Source organism: Pantherophis guttatus, chromosome 1 (genome assembly GCF_059756535.1).
Source record: "Pantherophis guttatus breed Tessera chromosome 1, ASM5975653v1, whole genome shotgun sequence".
Classification (NCBI taxonomy): domain Eukaryota; kingdom Metazoa; phylum Chordata; class Lepidosauria; order Squamata; family Colubridae; genus Pantherophis; species Pantherophis guttatus.
This window is the reverse complement of record NC_142063.1, coordinates 106,270,733-106,291,269: the sequence shown is the minus strand read 5'-3', so window position 1 is coordinate 106,291,269 and position 20,537 is coordinate 106,270,733. Positions and strand designations below refer to the sequence as shown.

At 37.6% G+C, this 20,537-nt stretch overlaps 1 protein-coding gene across 2 annotated transcripts in view; it reads right to left on the bottom strand.

Annotated features, from left to right (window-relative positions):
* The window catches only part of TOLLIP (toll interacting protein), a 41,881-nt gene that overhangs the window by 4,331 nt on the left and 17,013 nt on the right, over positions 1–20,537 (bottom strand). The window contains exons 3-6 of one of the 2 annotated variants that reach the window (XM_034416846.3): positions 16,662–16,844; positions 12,099–12,251; positions 10,514–10,604; positions 5,337–5,357 (exon numbers count right to left, since the gene is read on the bottom strand). In XM_034416846.3, coding sequence (XP_034272737.1) covers positions 5,337–5,357; positions 10,514–10,604; positions 12,099–12,251; positions 16,662–16,844 — 448 coding nt within the window. The remainder of the gene's footprint in view (positions 1–5,336; positions 5,358–10,513; positions 10,605–12,098; positions 12,252–16,661; positions 16,845–20,537) is intronic. The other variant, XM_034416847.3, reaches the window with a different exon arrangement.

Genomic DNA, 20,537 nt, shown 5'->3' with positions numbered 1-20,537 from the left:
ACTTCTGGTAAAAATCCTGATTTTGTGAATTTTATTGACTAACAGTTATAATAATTAAATTTAGTTTCCTTAACTAATGATTTGATCTGAGTTATGATCTATACTTTTACAAGTCAGACAGATGTAGGAGACTGGATTCCCCTTCTGCTTCTGACTAATTGGAATCCATTCTTACATGGAATCCTGGGACATTTAAAAGGGTGGAAATTTCCACGAATTAAAAAAAAATAGCTTTGTGCTACAAACCTAAAACAACTATTTAGCTCTGTGATGTGGTCACATTTAAATATGAAAAACCACCCGTGAAAATAAAATATTTTCCCTAAAGTTTATGAAAAGTTGGTTCAGTTGATTATTTGTAATCAATGCAAGCAGGATGAGCAACGTGGCAAATTATTATACAAGAAAATGCTACTGATTTTCAAGAACTATCAGAGTAAGAAGAGAAGGAGTGCATTCAGACAGCACAAGAGACCATACTATACCTTGTCAGACAAGGTATACACTCTTCTGTTTTAAGCAGTATGGTTCTTTAAGAGAGAACAAAGAAGTGCTGATTCTTTAAGATGGTTGCCAACTTCCCAAGGCAATCAGCCAGGACTTTCCTGAATCCCTGTGCCCTGCAATAATACTTCCTGCATATCAATCCTGCTTTGCAGTAGTGAAAAGATAAAAGAAGAAAATTGAATATTTCCAATTATTTTCAGGGTGAATCAAAGAAACTGGCAAAGGAAACAAGAGTCTGACAAGGTAGGGGAAGAACAGAAAATATATAAATATAACAATTTATAGAGAACGATACACAATTAGTAGGAATTGTTATTTTATCCTTGAAAATATAGTGAGTAAACCAAACTTTGCTATTAAAAAAAACCCCGTAGTCCAGCTGGTTTCTCACTATTAAAAAGTTAATTAATAATGCCAATAGAAACAGAGGATATTAATTATTTCAACTTTTAAGTTAAAGCTATAATTAGATTTAGACACACCCCTGATAACTGTGAGTGGTTCACAATGTTAAGAAGTTAAAATAAAGAACAAGAGATGGTATTACAACGTTGTATTATGCATTTATTGTCTTGTTTTTATATTTGAGGGAAACCTCTAATACTGATACATAATTATTAGATTTGCTGATAAGCTGCAAATTGATGGAGTGGGAGAAAAAGAATGAACTTAGTCCACAGAAACCTAACTTGCAGAAGCTGTTCCCATAATATTTAAATTAGCAATGTAGGTAGCAATCCAGATTTTTACAAACCATAATCCAATGTTATTCTACGTACATTTTACTGTAGTGCATGCAGTATACTGCTATGGATACCGTTTTGCAGCATATATCAAGAATCTTAAAGAAAAATCCCAAATAAATACACAATTCTAAACCACCTCAAAAGAGCAACCTCCACTGAGACATTTTCTTTTAGAAAACTAGTAATTACTAGTTACTAGTAAAACTAGTAACTAGTAATTTTCAGATTTACTCTACCACTAACATTAATTGTACCATGCTTTACAAAAATGCCAACTCATCTTGTGCCTCTTTTCAGTTCAATAATACCTTCATTCAGGTAACTTAATTCTGAAAATCAATATTGCCAATTAATACAAACTAACATTAAAATGTGTTTTTACATCAAAAGACACTTCCATCATTTGTCAAATTGCTTTTTGAATTTAAACAAGCAAATGCAGTACAGAATAATGAATAAAGAATTGAAAACAGAATTGTCCATAGTCCATTATTTTCCATTTAAAAAGCGCTCTTCAAAGTTTATAGAATTAATTTGGCATCAGCATGGCTAAAGTGCATCAGCTTTGCTAAAGTGAGAAGCATATAGATATAAGCAATGGCACTTAAAATGAAATGTAAATGTAAAAAATGGCAATGTGTTTGATGACACATGATATTTTTACAAAGCAACACAGTATAAAAATAAATCAATTCATATTATGCAGAAAATATTACAAAATGTAAAGACAATATTCTAATACAGTCAAGTGCCTTTATATCCTGATTATCTTGTGACCCACTTTTGATCCCATAGGAGAAATACAGTATTTTATTTGTGAAATATTTTCAAATGTATTAAAGAGGAAGAGAACTTTCCAAGCTTTATTATTAGCTTTGTATCTGATTCAAATGCTGTATAATCTTGTTTTCTTGAGGGAGGGTTCCCCTGTCCAAACTAAAACTTATGAATATATCATAACCAGAGAAGGAGACTATTGTATTATTTTGCTTTGCTTTTCTTCTTCTTCTTTTTTTGCATTTCCTTCTTTAGCCTGACTGTTCTCAAATTCTGAGGACTGAGCATTTTATTTAATCAAGCAAAGGGCATTTCCTCAAGACACTTGACTGAACATTTTATGCTGTAGTAAGGATGTCACAATACTGACTTTTAATGATGAATTTAATACTTTGTTGCAAGAGAGACAGTGGAAATGCAGCTCATTTTTATTCCTTCCTATTTTTGTAATAGAGCAAATGAAATTTGTAAAACATACTAGTTGCAAAAACTAGATGGTTACCAGAACTCTTTGTTTTTTTGCAGAGGGATCTAACAAGGTCCACATTCCCATAGTAGTGTCCTGGAGTAAACAGGCTTAAATGTAAGCACATTTGGAGTAAAATGAAGCAAATGATCATATTACTGTTGGAAACATTTTTCCCCCAATTGGACTCTATTTATTTAAATTTAAAGGCTGCCCAACTCCAAACAACTGACAAAGACAGCACAGAAAAATCATTAGATTCTGAATGTCTGGGCCAACATAGTACCCACACATCCAAACCCCACCTCAGATAAAAGTGCCAAGGGTTCATCAGCTACTCTGTCTCCAGGCCTGAGAGCAGAACCAAATTTTGAAGAATTTAAAATGTTAAATTGAAAAACGTGGAGTATGTCCACTCTGCCCATTCTTATTCAGTGGGCAGAAAGAAACCTTTAAAGATAGATAAACGGACCCTATACCATGAAGAACTTTACAGGTGAAAATCAGAACTGAGAGTTACACCTATAAGACAACTGGCAAGCAGTACAGCTCACAAAACAGGAATGACACACGGGCATATTGTAATATGCCCATCAATGCCTCCATGGACCATATTTATGTATCTAGCAATGGCTTCACATTTGCACATATCTCTAGATGACATAAAAAAGTGAGTAACACTAATCTCTCTCTCTGCACACACACACACACACACACACACAAACAAACCCTGAAGTTGTAGTACAGCTCAACAGAAAACAACATAATGGAACTGTTTATTAAGGTGATAATAGAGAACCTAACAAAATGAAAACTTACTTCAAGTTAAGTCTACCTCCAAGTATTAGAATGCTTTCCGGGTAACACAATGTTACTTTACCACATTCAAATATCTCGAACAAGTGCTTCCTATATACCAGGGGTCCCCAAACCCTGGGCCGCATAAGCAGCAGGTAAGCACGCAAAGCTGCATTTGCGCAAGTGGCGCATACACATGTGAAAACATCCTCTATCCCCCCACCGGCGCCACCACCGGTTTGCAGAGCTGGAAAGGTTGGAGACCACTGCTATATACAACACAAAGCATATTTATACTTCAATACTCACTTTGCTATAGGTATCAACTTTGGAAGAATAGGACGACCCTATTCATAAAACGTGTACTAAAATGACAGGGTCACTTTTTGGGGAATAAAGGGTATTGGAAAAAGACAATGCACATTATTTCCAACTATTTTTAAAAGTGTAACAAAATACATAATAATTAAGCAAATTCCTTTCTCTGAAAGTGTGAAAATTAAAATTCAATAACTAACTTCCAGAATGTTTGTCCAGTAAAAGGAGTGTGCAAAAACATTCTAGGCTCATTTTTATTTCTAAATTTTAGCAACTGTTCTAAATGCTGGCCTGTTTCCAGGCTCCAAATAAGAGAGATCCATTTTTAACATTGCTTATTTGCAATGATTCAAGAGTCCAGGGTCCTTTAATTAGGTTGGTTTTTAAAATATATTGTCCAGCTTTGCCAGTCAAGTAGCAAGAACAGTTCCATCCTCAATGCCCAGAAAAGAAAGAGTAAAGCCCAGGCAAAAACAATAATGACTTAATCATCTGCTGAAACACAGACGATGGTAGGTCCTAATCATCAAATTGCTTTGATGAGACTGTATTGGGAATCTATATTCAGAGGCAATTCTGAATGGTCAATATCAAATCTAAGAACCAGTGAAAATTCTTCTGAAATATGTCCTTGTTTGGTTGGTAGAGCTAATGTACTGCTTTTCTTTAAAAAAAAATCACGTGTTGAGGGCACATTAAAATTCATAGTCTGTGCTCTGTGTTTTGTTTTTTGAGTTGTATTGTATTCTGCACATCTTTCCTGCTGCTGTTCATAGACTATGCTGAAATGAAATCATGCTGTATGTTGGATGTTTGTTCTGCAGCTGTTTGTATAAAAAGCCTTTTAAAAGTGTTGTTTCCATTCCTATCTATGACTATTTAAAAAAAAATTGTTTTAGAAAATTCACATCTTGGCCATTTTTCTGTAGATTCTGTGATAGGATAACAAGCAGCTCTGTCTATCAATCTAGCTTGGTGGTCTTAAAGTCATAAGTAAAGGAGTAAGAGGCTTTTTTCAAATCCTTATTGTTCCCTATGACTAAACACTGGAAATGCTTCAAGCGCCTAAATATATCCTTTGTTTTGCTGAAACACAGCCAACTTCATTGGAATGTTTTGACTAAACCTTATTTTTCTCAAATTTGAAACAGAACATTTTTGCTTGTTTCATCCTCCCTATATTGTCTTCTGACAGCCACCTTTTTTTCCTCTAAGAAAAAAATAATTCTCTCTTCATCCCTTTAATCTTTCACTCTTCCTAATCTCGGTACAATTTGGCCAAACTAATGAAAGATGAACCACATATGTAAGAACGTTATTGAAGCTATAAGGCATATACTTCCAGTGATGATACAGAAGTTGGTACTATATCTTCTGATCTGATAATAATGATTTTTAAGTATATTTATTTAAATGAATTAGATATATTCATTTAAATAATAAAGTATGTGTATTAAAGATGAATACATTAAAATTAAATTAAGATTTGTAGTTGTTAGATAATCTTTCTTGAGTAACCACTAGTTTATTTCCATATAGCTTTGGTTCTATTACTTACTGAAAATGGAATGGGTTAACTAATGAGATTACGTATTGTGACATCCTCCTGCAATGTTCTGCATTCCAACATAAAACATACCATACAAATAAAAATCAATTTATACAATATCATGCAGAATTCTTGTTAGATGGGATGGAATGCAAAAAGAATTAAGACAACTTACCCAGAGCAAAATATTCAAGCCCTAAGGACGGATGAAAGTGAGGGAAAAGAATAAGACATGGAAAACAGATATTAATCTGTGTTATATGAGAAATACCCTGGTAGGAAGAAAGCTGGAAAAAATTCCAACAGTTGCCCTTCAGATCTTAAATTCTAGGATTTTGCTCCTTAAACAGCTGAATCTATTATATGAAATCTTCTCAGTATCCATTTAGCTTTGGCCTATTAATAGTTTCATACATATTTATTTATTTATAAGATGTACATGACTGCCCTTTTTGACAAACTGTGACTCCAAGCAGCATACAACACTAAAACCAAAAACCCAATGGACCCCATGAGAATAACTAGAAATATTGTGTTTTACGGGATGAACTCATCTACAGTAACATCCTGGCTCCAATGCCTCGGGGACTATCCAGGTCTTCAAAGACTTTCAAAAGGCTAACAGGGCAGAACTAGTCAAATCTTTCTGGGTGGGGGCCAGACCTTTCAATATAACAGAGTAACAGAGAAGGCATGCCTCACATAGCATCTTTTTCAAGGGCAGGACATGAAGAATGTCCACTCCTATATGGGGAATGCGGAAAAAAAATAGATAAGCAGTTCTGCAAAGATGCTGCTTATGATCTATGAAGGACTTTCTATGTGATAATTGCACTTTCAATTATACATAAGCCTATGGGAGCCACTGCAGTTTGTAAGTAGAAGTGTTGCATTGGTAAAACAAGGACATAAGTAACCAGTATGGTACAACTGGCATATTAGATGATGTTTTGCAGAGAGTCTCCTACTCATGGCCCCTGCCTGGTCTTTGAACATGACCTGCAAGTCCAAAAGAACCCCCCCCCCCAAAGCACATACTGGATCTGAGCAGGGGTGTGCAATCCACCCTCCCCTACCTGATCTAAAAATGGAAAATTTCCAGTACTCAGACAAGGCAACTCAAAACCCACAGCCATTCAATCTTGCCAGAGTTGAGCAAAATCCTTTTCTTTCCAATTCAGGTATCCACAGCCGCCAGGAACTGAGGCAGAACAGCATCATTTGTATGAGAAGGAGCAGAGATGTACTTTCCTAGCATACTTTCCTAGAGATTTCATGTAGATGTAAAAAAAACTAAGATGGAGCCTTGAAGCACACCCCAAACAAAGCATGGGCCTAGGATTAGACTGCTTACCACCTACCAACAGCACATGGAATTGATCCCAGAGAAGGAGGGGAACCACAATAACATCCCTCTCCCAATTCCCTTAGCTTGTCCAGAAAGATACCAAGCTTGATGATACTGAAAGCTGGTGAAATATCAAGGAAGGCTGGGATGGATCCAGTATCAGCCATCCAATCATCAACAAGTATGCTGTCTCAGTATTATGATTTGGCCGGAAATCAGACTAAAAGTGATCTAGATTATTCACTTTCTCTAAGATCCTTTGAAGCTGCTAGTCAATCACCTTTTTGACAACCTTCCTTAAAAAGAGACAGTTGGAAATTGGATGACAATTACCCAGTTCTGTTGAACCCAAGGATAGTTTTTTTATGCAAGAGACTGAAAGAACATTTTTTTTGGTTCATTCTAGTCTGTTCTCCTGCATCTCTTCATTTTGTTGACTCATCCCTTCCAACTTTCTTGTTCTAATTCAGAAGTCTTATCAATGATAGTTTCTATTTTCAAGAACTACAGAAGACTTGTCCATTAAAAAAACTTGTAGAAATAAGCCAAATATATTAATAATATGATTATATAAAGGTTATTAAAGCATTTATCTCAATATGGATAAGTTAATGCTGAGTGATGGACTGAAGAAGGGATTTGATCCCTATCTGTATTCATCTACAAATCTTCATGTATTCTTCATGAAATTCTAAAACACATTCAGCTGTTGGATACAGCACTGTTGTTGTAAATTGGTTGCTATTTGTATACTGAAGAGAACATTTCATTTATCTGACAAAGTGAGCATAAATTCTAATAGCCTATGCCACAAGAAATTTGCTTTTTTGTACTTCAAGATTTGCTAATTTTTAATTCAGGTGACTAATATACATTACTCCATTTATTAATTCATTCAATTTCTTCTAACGCCCTCTTATAAAACAACAGTATACAAATAATAAAACATAATATCATTTCATCATCATAAAACACAATGTTAATTCTTCTAGGTTTTCCTCCATTTGCCTCAGATGGCTCTACCCAATTGCCAACCCTACCTGAAACTTGCAAATTCATCTTGCTGGCCTTTGATATAATATCCCACCCTTCCTTCCCTAAAATATCCTACTCTTCCTTCCCTAAAAATATCTAGGTGATTTTGAATAGAGCTGCCAAGCAAGAATCTGCAGCTAAAACTATGTACTAGAGAAGTACATATCCTCCATCACTTTTACTGATACTTAGTAGGGTAGAACCTGTGCTTGTACCAGCACTTAGTCAAATTCAGTTTTGATCTTATGTCAGTGACACTCTATATCTTTTCACTCTTAATCTTCTGAAGTTCCTTAAGTAGATCAGTGAAACAGTTCAGAATCAGTTTTTAAAAAAGAGGCCTCAAAAGAGCAATTTTGTTCAATGCCTTAGACATTTCTATTTTCCAACTAGTTGTGTCACAGAATTGCCTAATAAATCATTGGAAAAATCCTAAGAAAATAACTCAGAAAATCTGCAGTATCCAGTAAGTGCCTGAAGTGGACCATCGTACCTGGATCTTGGTTTTATTCATTGGAAACTTAAAACATAACATCACTCTGTAGAATACACTTTCAAATGAATCTGTGCTTGTAAAAAAAATTCCAGTTCAAAGGAAAAGAAAAGTCATGTGAAAAGTACAATATACAGGTAGTCCTCATTTAGCGGCTGCCTCATTTAGTGACCATTTGCAGTTAGGACAGTGATGGAAAAGTAATCTTTATGACCTTTGCAGGTCATAAAAGCATAAAACAAAAGGAAAGCTGAACATAATTAGCACAGTTAGGATTTCACTTAGCGACTACTTCACTTAATGGCCATGTTGCCAGTCCCAACTCTGTCTACTAAACAAGGAGTACCTATTTTCCATGCATGAACAATTATATTATGGAACAATTGGGTTTCAAGTAGTTCATGCCTAAAGTGAAACACATTTGTTTTGGTCCATAGGATGGAGAAAAGGAGTTGTTTATTCCAAGCAACAGTGGCTATGGTGGTGGGGGGGGTGGGGGGGAGGGGAAAGAATGGGAAAAAGTCAAGCCCATTGGAACCAGCATCTAATGGGGAGCAGGGAAAAAAGAGAGAAGGGAAGCTGCTGAGAAGACCGAGAGGGTGGACAGACCAGTGAGATATGCTAACTGGGACATTAGCTACAGCAACAGCAATGGAAAAGAGACAGCTGTTAGTATTACTATGAGAATACATACATCTCACTTTTTTAACATCAAACATCCCAAATTAACAGAGGCAATATGTAGGAAAAGGGATGGCAGAACTTGGGGGACAGAATGAAAAGGGGGATCAGCCAAGAATCCCTATGTAGCCATAAGAGAATTAAGGCCAACCCCTCCCTTGAGTACAATTGACCCTTATCTAACTCTAACCAGGTGCCAACCATTAGTTGAGAAGATTTCTGTGCGCAGGTTTTTAGCAATAAATCATTTGAATTGAATCTTCATGTGTGGACATGGTCTTTCACACCTGACACAACACGTCTTCTTCTTTATATGCCTAATCAAAAGTTAGTAGAACATATTGCTTATTTGCGAAACATGCCATAAAAGTTCATCTTTTAAAAGTATTCATGTTGAGAAGAACCTGTTTATAGTAGCACTAGAAAAAGCAACGCTTGGGGGAAAAACGTCTCCTTGGGAGAAAGTCCCAAGATGATGATGATGATGATGATTAATAATAATAATAATAATAATAATAATAATAATAATAATAATAATAATAGTGTTCCTGACACAGAAAAAGTCAGACTGTAGAATAAAGTAAATATGCAATTTGTGATAGTTTCAACAATAGACAGATATCCATTACAACAATGTAATGTAGTGCATTAAAACAACAACAACGTAGTGCATTAAAAAGTAGTTTCATTACAAGACCCTGAAATGCCATAGGGCCTGTGGAACCATGCGAATGTAGAAGAAGAAGACAGAAAAATGCAGTGCACTTTGCCTGCTATAACATTGCTATTTGGAACACGCTATTATTAACTTACTATTAAAAACCAAACCTCAGGTCTTTTATATGTCTATCCTCCATGGGAAAAAGGCGAATTCTGAATGGTAGGCTGTCTCTATAATATAGCTAGTGGTTGTGTTTTTGCACAGCCATAATCATAACTTAAACTGGTTTATTTTATCTTGTCCAAAGCTCTGCAATAAATTTAAGAGGAGGGGGCGGTACTGAACTCCTTCCTCTGGCCTCCCATCTTAGAATATTTGGCAGGAGCTTTCAAACAACTGTATCTTTGCTGCTGTGGCTTGTTTTTTACATCCAAAGAGCATATTGAGCAATGGATTGGGATGGGGAAAAGCTGGTGAAGAGTTTCATCTCCTTAATATATACTGGCCTCCTTTCTGAACAGCCTATTTTCTAACTACCAGTCAGACACTCCAGAAATGGGTCTTAGGAATAAAAACATTTCATCAGACATTTGGGACAAACCAAGCAAATCACTTAACCACTAGTCAACTTGATGGTACTTAACCCTCTGCTTAGCATTATGTGTGAATATACCCTACCATTAGTGGAAATAAACTATAGTTTGAAGTTATTTTGCTTCCAATGTTCATAATTGAACAAGTAATAGTTTGATCAAGTTGGGATTACTTAGCAAGCTGCAGCTTATTTAAATTGGAATTAAAAGCTTCCATCTCCTCTTTCTAGCTGCACTTAGGGTGCGGTGGGGGGTTACAATGGCCCAAAGGAAGCCCAGAAATCATAGACGCTCGTTCTCACAGTATGAGAGTTTAGAATTACATCAAAACTAAAGTAATAGTATATAATATTACATTGACCTCACTAAAGCCTTGTAGACAACTTGAACAACATATATGTTTATTACCTTCAAATTATGTTTCGTTATTCAATATTTCAGTTACTTCAAAGAACACAACTTCTCCCATCCTCTCTGTTTATTTTTTTAATAAAATTGGTTTTTTTAAAGTGTGCATTAAAAATGGAAAATTGTATCATACCTGTAATAGGTACATATCCAACTCCTTGCTGATATACTGTTGGCATCAGGACCACTGGCTGGGGCTGCATCATCATAGCAGCTGGTAAAGACTGGATTTCAAATAGGAAATAATAGGATAATAAGAAAAAGGGTATTTTAAAATATATACTACCAAAAAAAGATAGACAGAAAGAAAAGTATTTACATAAACTCTTCAATTGAATCAGTACTACACTTAATAACAATTTGAATCAATGAATTCTGTAACAAGAATTTGGTGGGACAAAAAATTCAGGGAAATGCTCCTGAGCCTAGTGTATTTTAAATGAAAATATTATAATTTTTACAGAGTTTAAATTAGTCTAATCAGTTTTGGCAAACTTAAAACTGGTATTTAAGTATTATTTTAGGTATTATTTTACTTCAGAATATAAAAGGAACATTACAAAGTTTCTAAAATTATTCTAAAATGATTTCTGAAGAGCTGCTTGATTGGCTGAAATTCTGGTAGTCTTGCTCTTTTGTGAATCACTATGTAAGAGTTTACCGAAAACAATATGCAATATCTGAAAGGCAAAATTTATTTCTTTGTATCTGGCCTTTATAATTTTTACAAATAACTCAAGGTATTGAGTTCTATCAAGAGCCTTGATAGTACAGTGGTTTAAGCACCCTGTTATTAACACAGCTGCCTGCAATTACTGCTGGTTCGAATCTCCCCAGGCTCAAGGTTGACTCAGCCTTCCATTCTTTCTAAGGTAGGTGAAATGAGGACCCAGTTTGTGGGGGCAATAAGCTGACTTTGTATAAATATACAAAAGTATGAAGGCTATTGCTTAACGCATTGTAAGCCGCCCTGAGTCTCTGGAGAAGGGCGGCATATAAATCGAATTAAAAAAAAAAAAAAGGTAGCAAACATATCCCATACACCTTTTTCCTCTTATTTCCCACAATTCTGTGAGAATTGTTGATCAACCCAGTTGGCTTTCATGGCTAAAGCAGGACTAGAACCCATGGTCTCCTGCTTTCTAGTCTGGCTCTAATAACAGCTTCCACAATAAAAATACGTATTTTTATTTAGTTAGCAATTGTATAGAGATAAATTTGATTCTTTAAACAAGGTGCTATAGGGTTCACTTCTGTGTCCAAGTATATAAACAAATACAGAAAACTAGGTAACTTTACTATCCCCTATCAATATCTGTCCCATATTATTCATGAAGGCTCTTCAATTAATTCAAATTTTAGAAACTATTCTAAGAAGAATACAATAATATGCCTTAAAAACAAATATGCAATTGAGAGCCATCTTTATTAAAAAATTCTAAAATTTTACTCATTTCCTAAATTTTCTATGATTTGTTTTGAAGAAAAACTGCCATCATTCCATTCGTATTTCTTAATTTATGAGTACTCTATCAATTTAAGAAAATGAAAGTCTAGTGATTCAGTGAAAATTTGGAATGGAAACCATAAGTAATATTGTAATATGTCATCACTAGCTAGTAACAGTTTCTTTCTCCCTTATTCTTCATTTAACAATATTTTATGATGCAGCTATTCAACTCCTAACTAAAGCCAATAGCTTAAGTTGCTTAGCTTACCGTGTAGGACATGACCAGGTTAATCATTCCTTCTTTGTCATCACCCTGCCTTCCACTCAGGCTATACCATTCATCTTCTACTTTTCCTTGTTTCAGAGACTCAGGAATAGTAATATGGGTCCAAGCAATGCGATCATCTATTGAAAAAGCTCTCTGAAAAATAGAAGAAAACTAAATGCATGAGGAAATATACCGTATATGTTCGAGTAAAAGCCGAGTTTTTCAGCACATTTTTAATGCTGAAAAAAGCCCCCCTTGGCTTATACTCGAGTGAGGAAAAAATGCCTTTTTTCCTGCAACCGTTTTGGCTCCCAGGGGCTGCAGGGAGGCTTGCTAAAGGTAAAATGGGGCGTGAGGGGGGTGCAGCACCCCTCCCCCGCGCCCCTTTTTGGCTCCCAGGGGCTGCAGGGAGGCTTGCTAAAGGTAAAATGGGGCATGGGGGGGGTGCAGTGCCCCTCCCCCCTTTTTGGCTCCCAGGGGCTGCAGGGAGGATTGCTAAAGGTAAAATGGGGCATGGGGGGGTGCGGCGCCCCTCCCCCGCGCCCCTTTTTGGCTCCCAGGGGCTGCAGGGAGGCTTGCTAAAGGTAAAATGGGGCATGGGGGGGTGCAGTGCCCCTCCCCCCTTTTTGGCTCCCAGGGGCTGCAGGGAGGCTTGCTAAAGGTAAAATGGGGCATGAGGGGGGTGCCTAGCAAGACTCCCTGCAGTCCCCTGGAAGCAAAATTCTCTTGTGTAATTTTTTTATAGTGTAAAACTAGTCTATTATGTCTCAAAATAAAAGGGAGATCAAAAATCCAATTAGTGCCATGTAAATTCTGGAATCCCCAAAGACCTTTCCCATTGTATTTATTAAACAAATTTATATAGCTACCCAACTCATATACAGTATTTTTATTAAAGTTATTGTTGATACCATATTGTTTTTGTTGATCCTCTTTTCCACTTACAGAGCTAGTTTACTGTTTTTCTTTGAAATCAATATTCAAAAACATTTAACCTACTGATGCCTCAATTAATGTAATTTTATTGGGTATCTATTTTTATTTTGAAATTTACCAGTAGCTGCTGCATTTCCCACCCTAGGCTTATATTCGAGTCAATAAGTTTTCCCAGTTTTTTGTGGTAAAATTAGGTGCCTCGGCTTATATTCGGGTCGGCTTATACTCGAGTATATACGGTATTCCAAAAGATGGTTTTCCTAAATGCTAGATCAGATGAGGTAACATAAAATTGCAATCCCTTTTTTCAGAAGCAAGTTAATTTCTTCCCAGGTAAGAAATTAAGTCTATTTAGAGGGGGAAATATTACCATATATGCTCACAGATAAACCCAGAATTTTACGTGCCAAAATACACCCCCCAAAAATGAGTTCAACTTATCTATTGATGGACTTATCCATATGGTAATACTTTTTAATGTACTCGTATATCTCGTGTGTACCTGCATATAAGTCCTGCTGCTAAGAAGAGCCTTGAATTTTTAACCAAAATGCCATGAATTTATCTGTAGGTGCCTCATTTTTTGTGATATTTTGGTTAAAAATTTGAGGGTCAGCTTACCTGCAGATGAAGAATTAAACCCAAACCAATTCCTGCTTTAATATGCCCAGCTATATATACTTTCCAGACACTCTAAAGCATTAGCATGATTATATGAAAAATATCCCATTGCTGAACACCTGTAAAAAGTTAGATGTATTTGAGAAGCAAGCTTCAAAATAGATAAAAATTTCTACTTTTGTTCATATATGTGCAGGTAAATATACAAATAAGGCTTTTGTTATTTTATCTATTTTTAATCTCTATGGAAGGATATTATAAATGAAGTTGCTGAGAATTTTAGTCTCTATGGATAAGATCTGTAGCAATCTTCACTTGGTCCTTCAGAAGAAGTAAGAAGAAATTTGAGACACTTCCAATCTCTAAATTGCTGTTTAGTTTTCTATAGCCAAATAAACATACACTGTTCTTCATGGTATTAATGTCGATTTTTCAAAGGGGACTGACGTAGAAGACAATGACTGACAAGGGAAAAAAATAGTCAATCTTAAAAAGAGAATACTTTTTTTTTTACCATAAATCACCTAGTTTCATAAAGTCACCCTACTATTGCACATTCCCCCCCCCCCCTTTCAATTGTGTCAGATTCTTGGAGGTTCTCTGGAAAAATTTCTGCCATTTTCTTGGCTGTTTTTCAGAAGTGGTTTGCTTCCAATTCTGTGGAATGACTGGCCCAAGGTCACCTAGCTGACCTTGTGTCTAAGGGAGAACTAGAAATCATGGTCTCCTGGTTTCTAGCTTAAGGTCTTAACCATTACACCAAACTGATTCTTTAGGACATGTTTTGGCATCTTATTTTCCTTCAGATAAAGCAAAGCAGAGAGAGAGATATTTTACAGTATAGATTTAAGTGAAGAAAAAGTAAAACGGAAGTTAACACAAACCACACAGAATACGTTTTTTTTAAAATTTGTACAGTGATATGTCTACAGAAAATTGTTTTTGTAAATCAGTTGCCCAAAATACAATTAATACTATTATCATTGCTAATATTTTAATTTGTTATTTTGGAATTATAGCCTTTGGAAACCTAACTGTATGCAGTTACATAACACTATCATTTTTGTAACATCACAAGAATTCAACAGTATAGTTGGTTTTATAGTAGCTTCCTTCTGAATTGAGGAGCATATGAAATACCTAATTACAAACTTAGAAAAGTAAATGAGAAAAATCAGAATATAGTTGTATAAATAATAGGAGTTGCATTTATTACAGCTACTCTCTGCTTGGCAAAGATACAAGGCCAAAATTTTTGGAAAGGAAAAAAGGAGAGAGATAAAAGTCTTATAATAAGTCATACCATAACAATGTCTACTTCAGTTATCATGACAGGATACTAGAAACACTATAATTTATACCTTTAAATTAATCACATGTGATCAATATTACAGAAGCAATCTGCTCTCCAGTTTTATTGCTCTATTCTGCCATCAACTTCATTAACGTGGGCAAACTACATCTTTGGGTAAGTAGAAGTTCTAATTTTTTGGCTGTTTTGAAATTTTACAAGGATACACCCTAAGAATCTAAGAAGGATGTATTGGGACAAAAAATTGTTCTCCCTCTGTTCTCTGATAAAAGGCATTCCCCTGGCAGGGATATTTAACTGGATGCAACTGTAAATGAAATTTAAGCTAAATTATTCAGGACTGATTTTAATAGGCAAGAAATCTGCTTCATTAATGTCTATGGAGAGTCTCAGTCATCCAGGTCATGGTTTTCCCAAAGGTACTTTTTCAAGAGGCAACTGGGCTTTCTGGTTTTTCTTTGAAGACATTTCACTTCTCATCCAAGAAGTGAAATGAAAAGAGAAACGTCTTCGAAGAAAAACCAGAAAGTCTAGTTGCTTCTTGGAAAAGCACCTTTGTGCTTCATTGGCCAAGCCGGGTTATCAATTTAATGATTTTTAAATTGGGTTTTAAATTTTTGGGGTTTTAAATTTCAGCCGAATTATGTAATAATTTTAATTATTTTTAACTGATGTTTGTCTTTGTGTTTTTTAATAGGCTGTACACCGCCCTGAGTCCTTCGGGAGAAGGGCGATATAGAAATAAATAAATAAATAAATTTATTTATTTATTTATTTATTTATTTATTTATTTATTTATTTATTTATTTATTTACTTACTTACTTACTTACTTACTTACTTACTTATTTACTTATTTATTTATTTATTTATTTATTTATTTATTTATTTATTTATTTATTTATTTATTTATTTATGGTTTTAAAAAGTCAGTAACTTTAGGCTGCATTAACCCTAAGGTGTAGGAAGAAGAAAGTTTTTGAAAAAAGCACCATGAAATGATGATCAACCAGTAGAAACAAAGAATTGTCTCTGATAGCACAAGTTTTAGGAAAATATTGCATAAATTAGCCACTTTATATAATCACTTGAAAGAATTGTATTTATCTGACTAATCCTATACCAAAGACTAGGACCTGAACACACAGTGAGAGAATATATTAAAACAACATTTGTAGGGTAAGATCCCAAGAAAATTATAATAGTAATTTCCCTGACTTTCCTCCAAACCATCAACTATATTCTGCTTTGTGGTATCCTGCTGATACACCTACAGTGTATATATGTGGGAGCTTCTGTTAACTGCTATCCAGTTATGGCAGCAACACAAGTGGGAGGCTGCAAGTATGGATATGAAAAGTAGCATAGTTGAGACTTGAAAGAAACTGGTGGTAGAGAGGCTTCAGAGAACTTGTCAGTCCAGGCCACGTTAAAAACAATACAAATTCATTAATTCATTCATTTATCAATCACAAGCTTTTATCGTTCTTGAACAAATAGATTGTAATTCTTGAAACCTGTCGATCAAAACCCTGCATTTCAAATCAACTGAACCAACACTGATTTACTACAATAAATATGACTGTTTCACAAATGACTTTGATAAAAGTATATACATATGTACTCTGTTCCAATCTGGAATGGCAAGGCATTGTGAAAGTAGTTAAAACACCACCACCACCCTTTTCCATCTTACCTCATCAAATATCTCAAGATAGAAAGAATCTACCCCAGGAGGGACAGTGCACTGAATAACTTTGTTCCATCGAGGATTTTTGGCTCCATTATGAGCAGTGGGTGTTTCATAGACAGCATAGCCAAGTCGTATTCTGCAGTATGGATCCATGCGCGTCATGCCATAGTTTTTTGCCAATTTTGCCTAAAAGAAAAAAAAAACTACACCCATAAAAGGAATGAATTTTTAAGGTATTATTTCTATTATACAAATTCCCAGCTAAAACATCTACATAATTCTATTCTATTAGAATTAGAATATTCTATTCTATTCTAATTCAATCCAAGTCAACGTATAATGATTCTCTCAAACATGTAAAAGCTCAATTACATAAGTATTACAATATTAATCAGATCAACCAAAAAAAGTTGTTTTCTACAAAGCTTAAATAAAATCAAGGCCATCCTTCCATAGCCCTCTGGATTGCATACAATGTCTTCAAAGGGGAATATGTTTACATAGGGTATTTGGAGGATATAGTTACATATGATTTACATACGGTGATTGCCTATTACAAAATGGCCAACAGAAAATTATATCCCAAACAATTCCAAAAGACATCTTATCAAAAAAGTTCAAAACCAAATGATAAAACTACTTTCTCCTAGAAAATATTCACTATTTTTTCATAAAATTAGGTTGAAATATCATGATAGTCACCAGCAGAGCTCATTTACTATACATCTGTAAAAAAACCTAAAAACCTGAATTTAAAATAATCTTTTTAAAAATACAGAAAAGAGACATTTGGTTAATGTAGAACCAAGCCCTGAAGGAATTTATACATAAAAACCAGAAACTTGAATTGGAATTAGAAATGAAGTGGGAGCTAGTGAAGATGGCAAAGAAAGCTGCAGTATTTGTTTGCATCACTCAGTTCCAATTTTGCCACTGTAGCATTTTGTATTAACTGAATTTTGCAAAACTTCTTCAAGGAAAACTTCATTTGTAATATACTACTGTAATCTAAACAAAATTTATCAGACTATCAAACAAGGCTACCTTCATTAGGTTGTACCAAGCAAAGGTACAACCTAAGCTGGAGAAAGATGCTTTATGTCACAAAGACCTTGTGTCTCTTCTATCAAAGATGGATTCAGGAACTCCACACACCCCAATCTCAAGTTACAGCCTTGATCTTTTTAAGGGATTAGTTTAAAGCTATATGCTTTATAGATGAGGTATTCTCTCATCTAGATTAAAATTCAGCTTTTTGGCCTTGATTACTGCAGCCAGACATTAATTCAGCATTCTACTGTCTCCCCTCAATCTGATTTAAAGGACTAATGGAACTGACTGCCATTAGCTTAGAAAGGGCATTTATTCTTAACGACTCAATATTCTTATCCAGCTGTTCATATAGGCAGTGAACATGAGGGACAAAATGGGACTTTGCAAAATCCCATGGCATAAATATGATGGGGTTAAGCAGAAAGCTCTCATCACCATTTTTTAGAAACACCTATCCAACAGCAATTAAGGCATTTTAATGTCTAAATACAAAAATCTTCTTCATCCAAGAATGGACGTTGTCTTACCTGAACGTCCCTTTTCTGGGCGCTGCGTACACTATCCATGCATGCATGGGTTAATCCTTCAGTGCTTGGCAAACAACTGAGTGAAAACAAAAGGCTTTTGTTCCCCTTTCCGGCTCCCAAGCCACGCCTCTGGTCCCATGATCCCCCAGTCTGAACGAAGGCGCAGCGGACAATAAACCACACCATGGTAACATATAAAACTCAACTTTATTAACTCAAATTAACGTAAGGAAAAAAAGGACTAGTCTCAGCCATAAGAGTGGCAGGCAGCCCTAACGGGCGGGATATGGATAGTGTACGCAGCGCCCAGAAAAGGGACGTTCAGGTAAGACAACGTCCATTTTCCTGTGCGCTGCTCCCACTATCCATGCATGGGATATACCCAAGCTTAAACTCCCTGGGTGGGGGGCTGCCTGCCCCCAGAGTCCTCCTCTGTCAGTACTTTTTGCAGAATTCTGCGGCCAAAGGATGCCTCAGCTGATTTGTAGGCATCGATCTTGTAGTGGCGGATGAACGGTGTGAGGGATGACCACGTTGCAGCTCTGCAGATGTCCACGACCGAAGCTTGTGTGGCCCAGGCCGCCGTGGTGGCCGCACTGCGAGTCGAGTGCGGAATGATCTTGCCGGGGATCGGTTTGGCGTTCAAATCATATGCCAGGGCGATGCAGGCCTTGATCCATCTGCTAACTGTGGCTGCTGATATCTTCTGACCCATGGACTTTGGGTTGAAGGAGACCAGGAGTCCCTCCGTCCGGCGGAAAGGAGCGGTCCGTTGGATGTAAAGGTGGATGGCACGTCGCACGTCTAAGGTGTGCCACCTCTTTTCTCTGGGGTCGTGAGGTGAGGGGCAGAAATCCGGCAGGATGAGCTCTTGAGCTCGGTGGAACCACGAGTTGACCTTCGGGATAAAGGCCGGATCCAGGCGTAGAGTCACCGTGGATTCGTGGAAAATGCACAAATCTTTGCGAACTGACAAGGCCGCTAGCTCTGAGACCCTCCTCGCTGAGGTGATCGCCAGCAGGAAGGTCACCTTAAAAGATAGGTACTTAAGCGATGTCGAGTCTAGGGGTTCGAAGGGGGGCCCGGTCAGTGCCCGCAACACCAGAGGTAGATCCCATGAGGGGTAGCGGTGAACTGTGGGAGGCCGCAGGTTGGTGGCCCCATGCAGAAACCCCTTGATGCGTGGGTGGTGCGCGAGGGATTGGTACGGAGGGCACACAATGACCGTTGACAACGCTGCTGTCTGTCTCCGTAGGGTCGCAGGGGCCAGGCCCTTGTCTAGGCCGGCCTGTAGGAACCGCAGAATGTCCTGAATAGTGGCTGATGTGGGGTCGATGTGCTGTTGGGCGCTCCATCGACAGAACGCCTGCCATGACGACTCGTAGATGCGGGTCGTAGCTGGACGTCTGGCCGCCTGGATAGTGGCAACCACCTCATCTGGCAGGCTGTCCTTCTTCAAGATGACCCGTTCAAGTGCCAGACGGCTAATTGGAGCCACTGTGGCTCTGGGTGCGTGACTGCTCCCTGGCACAGGACGAGCTGCTGTGGTGGGATCAGCCATGGCTGTTCTACGGACAGTGCTACAAGGTCGGCGAACCAGGGTCTCCGGGGCCAGTTCGGGGCTACCAGGAGTAGGTCGGCTTTTTCTGTCAGTAGCTTCCGAATGACTCGCGGGAGCAGCGGGACTGGTGGGAAAGCGTACAAGAGACCCTCGGGCCACCTGCAGCGCAGCGCATCGTGGTCCTCCGCTTGTGGTGTCGGGTAGCGTGACACGAAGCGGGGAAGCTGAGCGTTGGTCGGGGTCGCGAAGAGATCTACGACCGGGTTTCCGAAGCGTGAAGTGAGTTCTTGAAACAGGTGAGGGTGGAGCTGCCATTCCGCTTGATCTATTGTTTCGCGGCTGAGCCAGTCCGCCCTCACATTGGTTGCCCCGGAAATGTGATCTGCTCTGATCGAGAGCAGGTGTCTCTCTGCCCAGCTGAACAGCTCCGCGGACTCCTTCATCAGGGCACGGGACTTCGTGCCCCCCTCCCTGTTGACGTGTGCCTTGGCCGAGATGTTGTCGGTCAGGATTAGGACGTGATGCCCCTGCACCGTCGTCTGGAAGTTGCGGAGTGCCAGTCTGATCGCTCGAAGCTCTAGGAGGTTGATGCTGCATTGTCGTTCTTCTTGCGACCACTGACCTTGTGTGACTAGGTTGTGGAGATGGGCTCCCCACCCCCGAAGGCTGGCGTCGGTGGTGAGTATTAGACGGTCTGGCTCTAGGAAGCTGGAGCCTTTGAGGAGCGACGGTGACGTC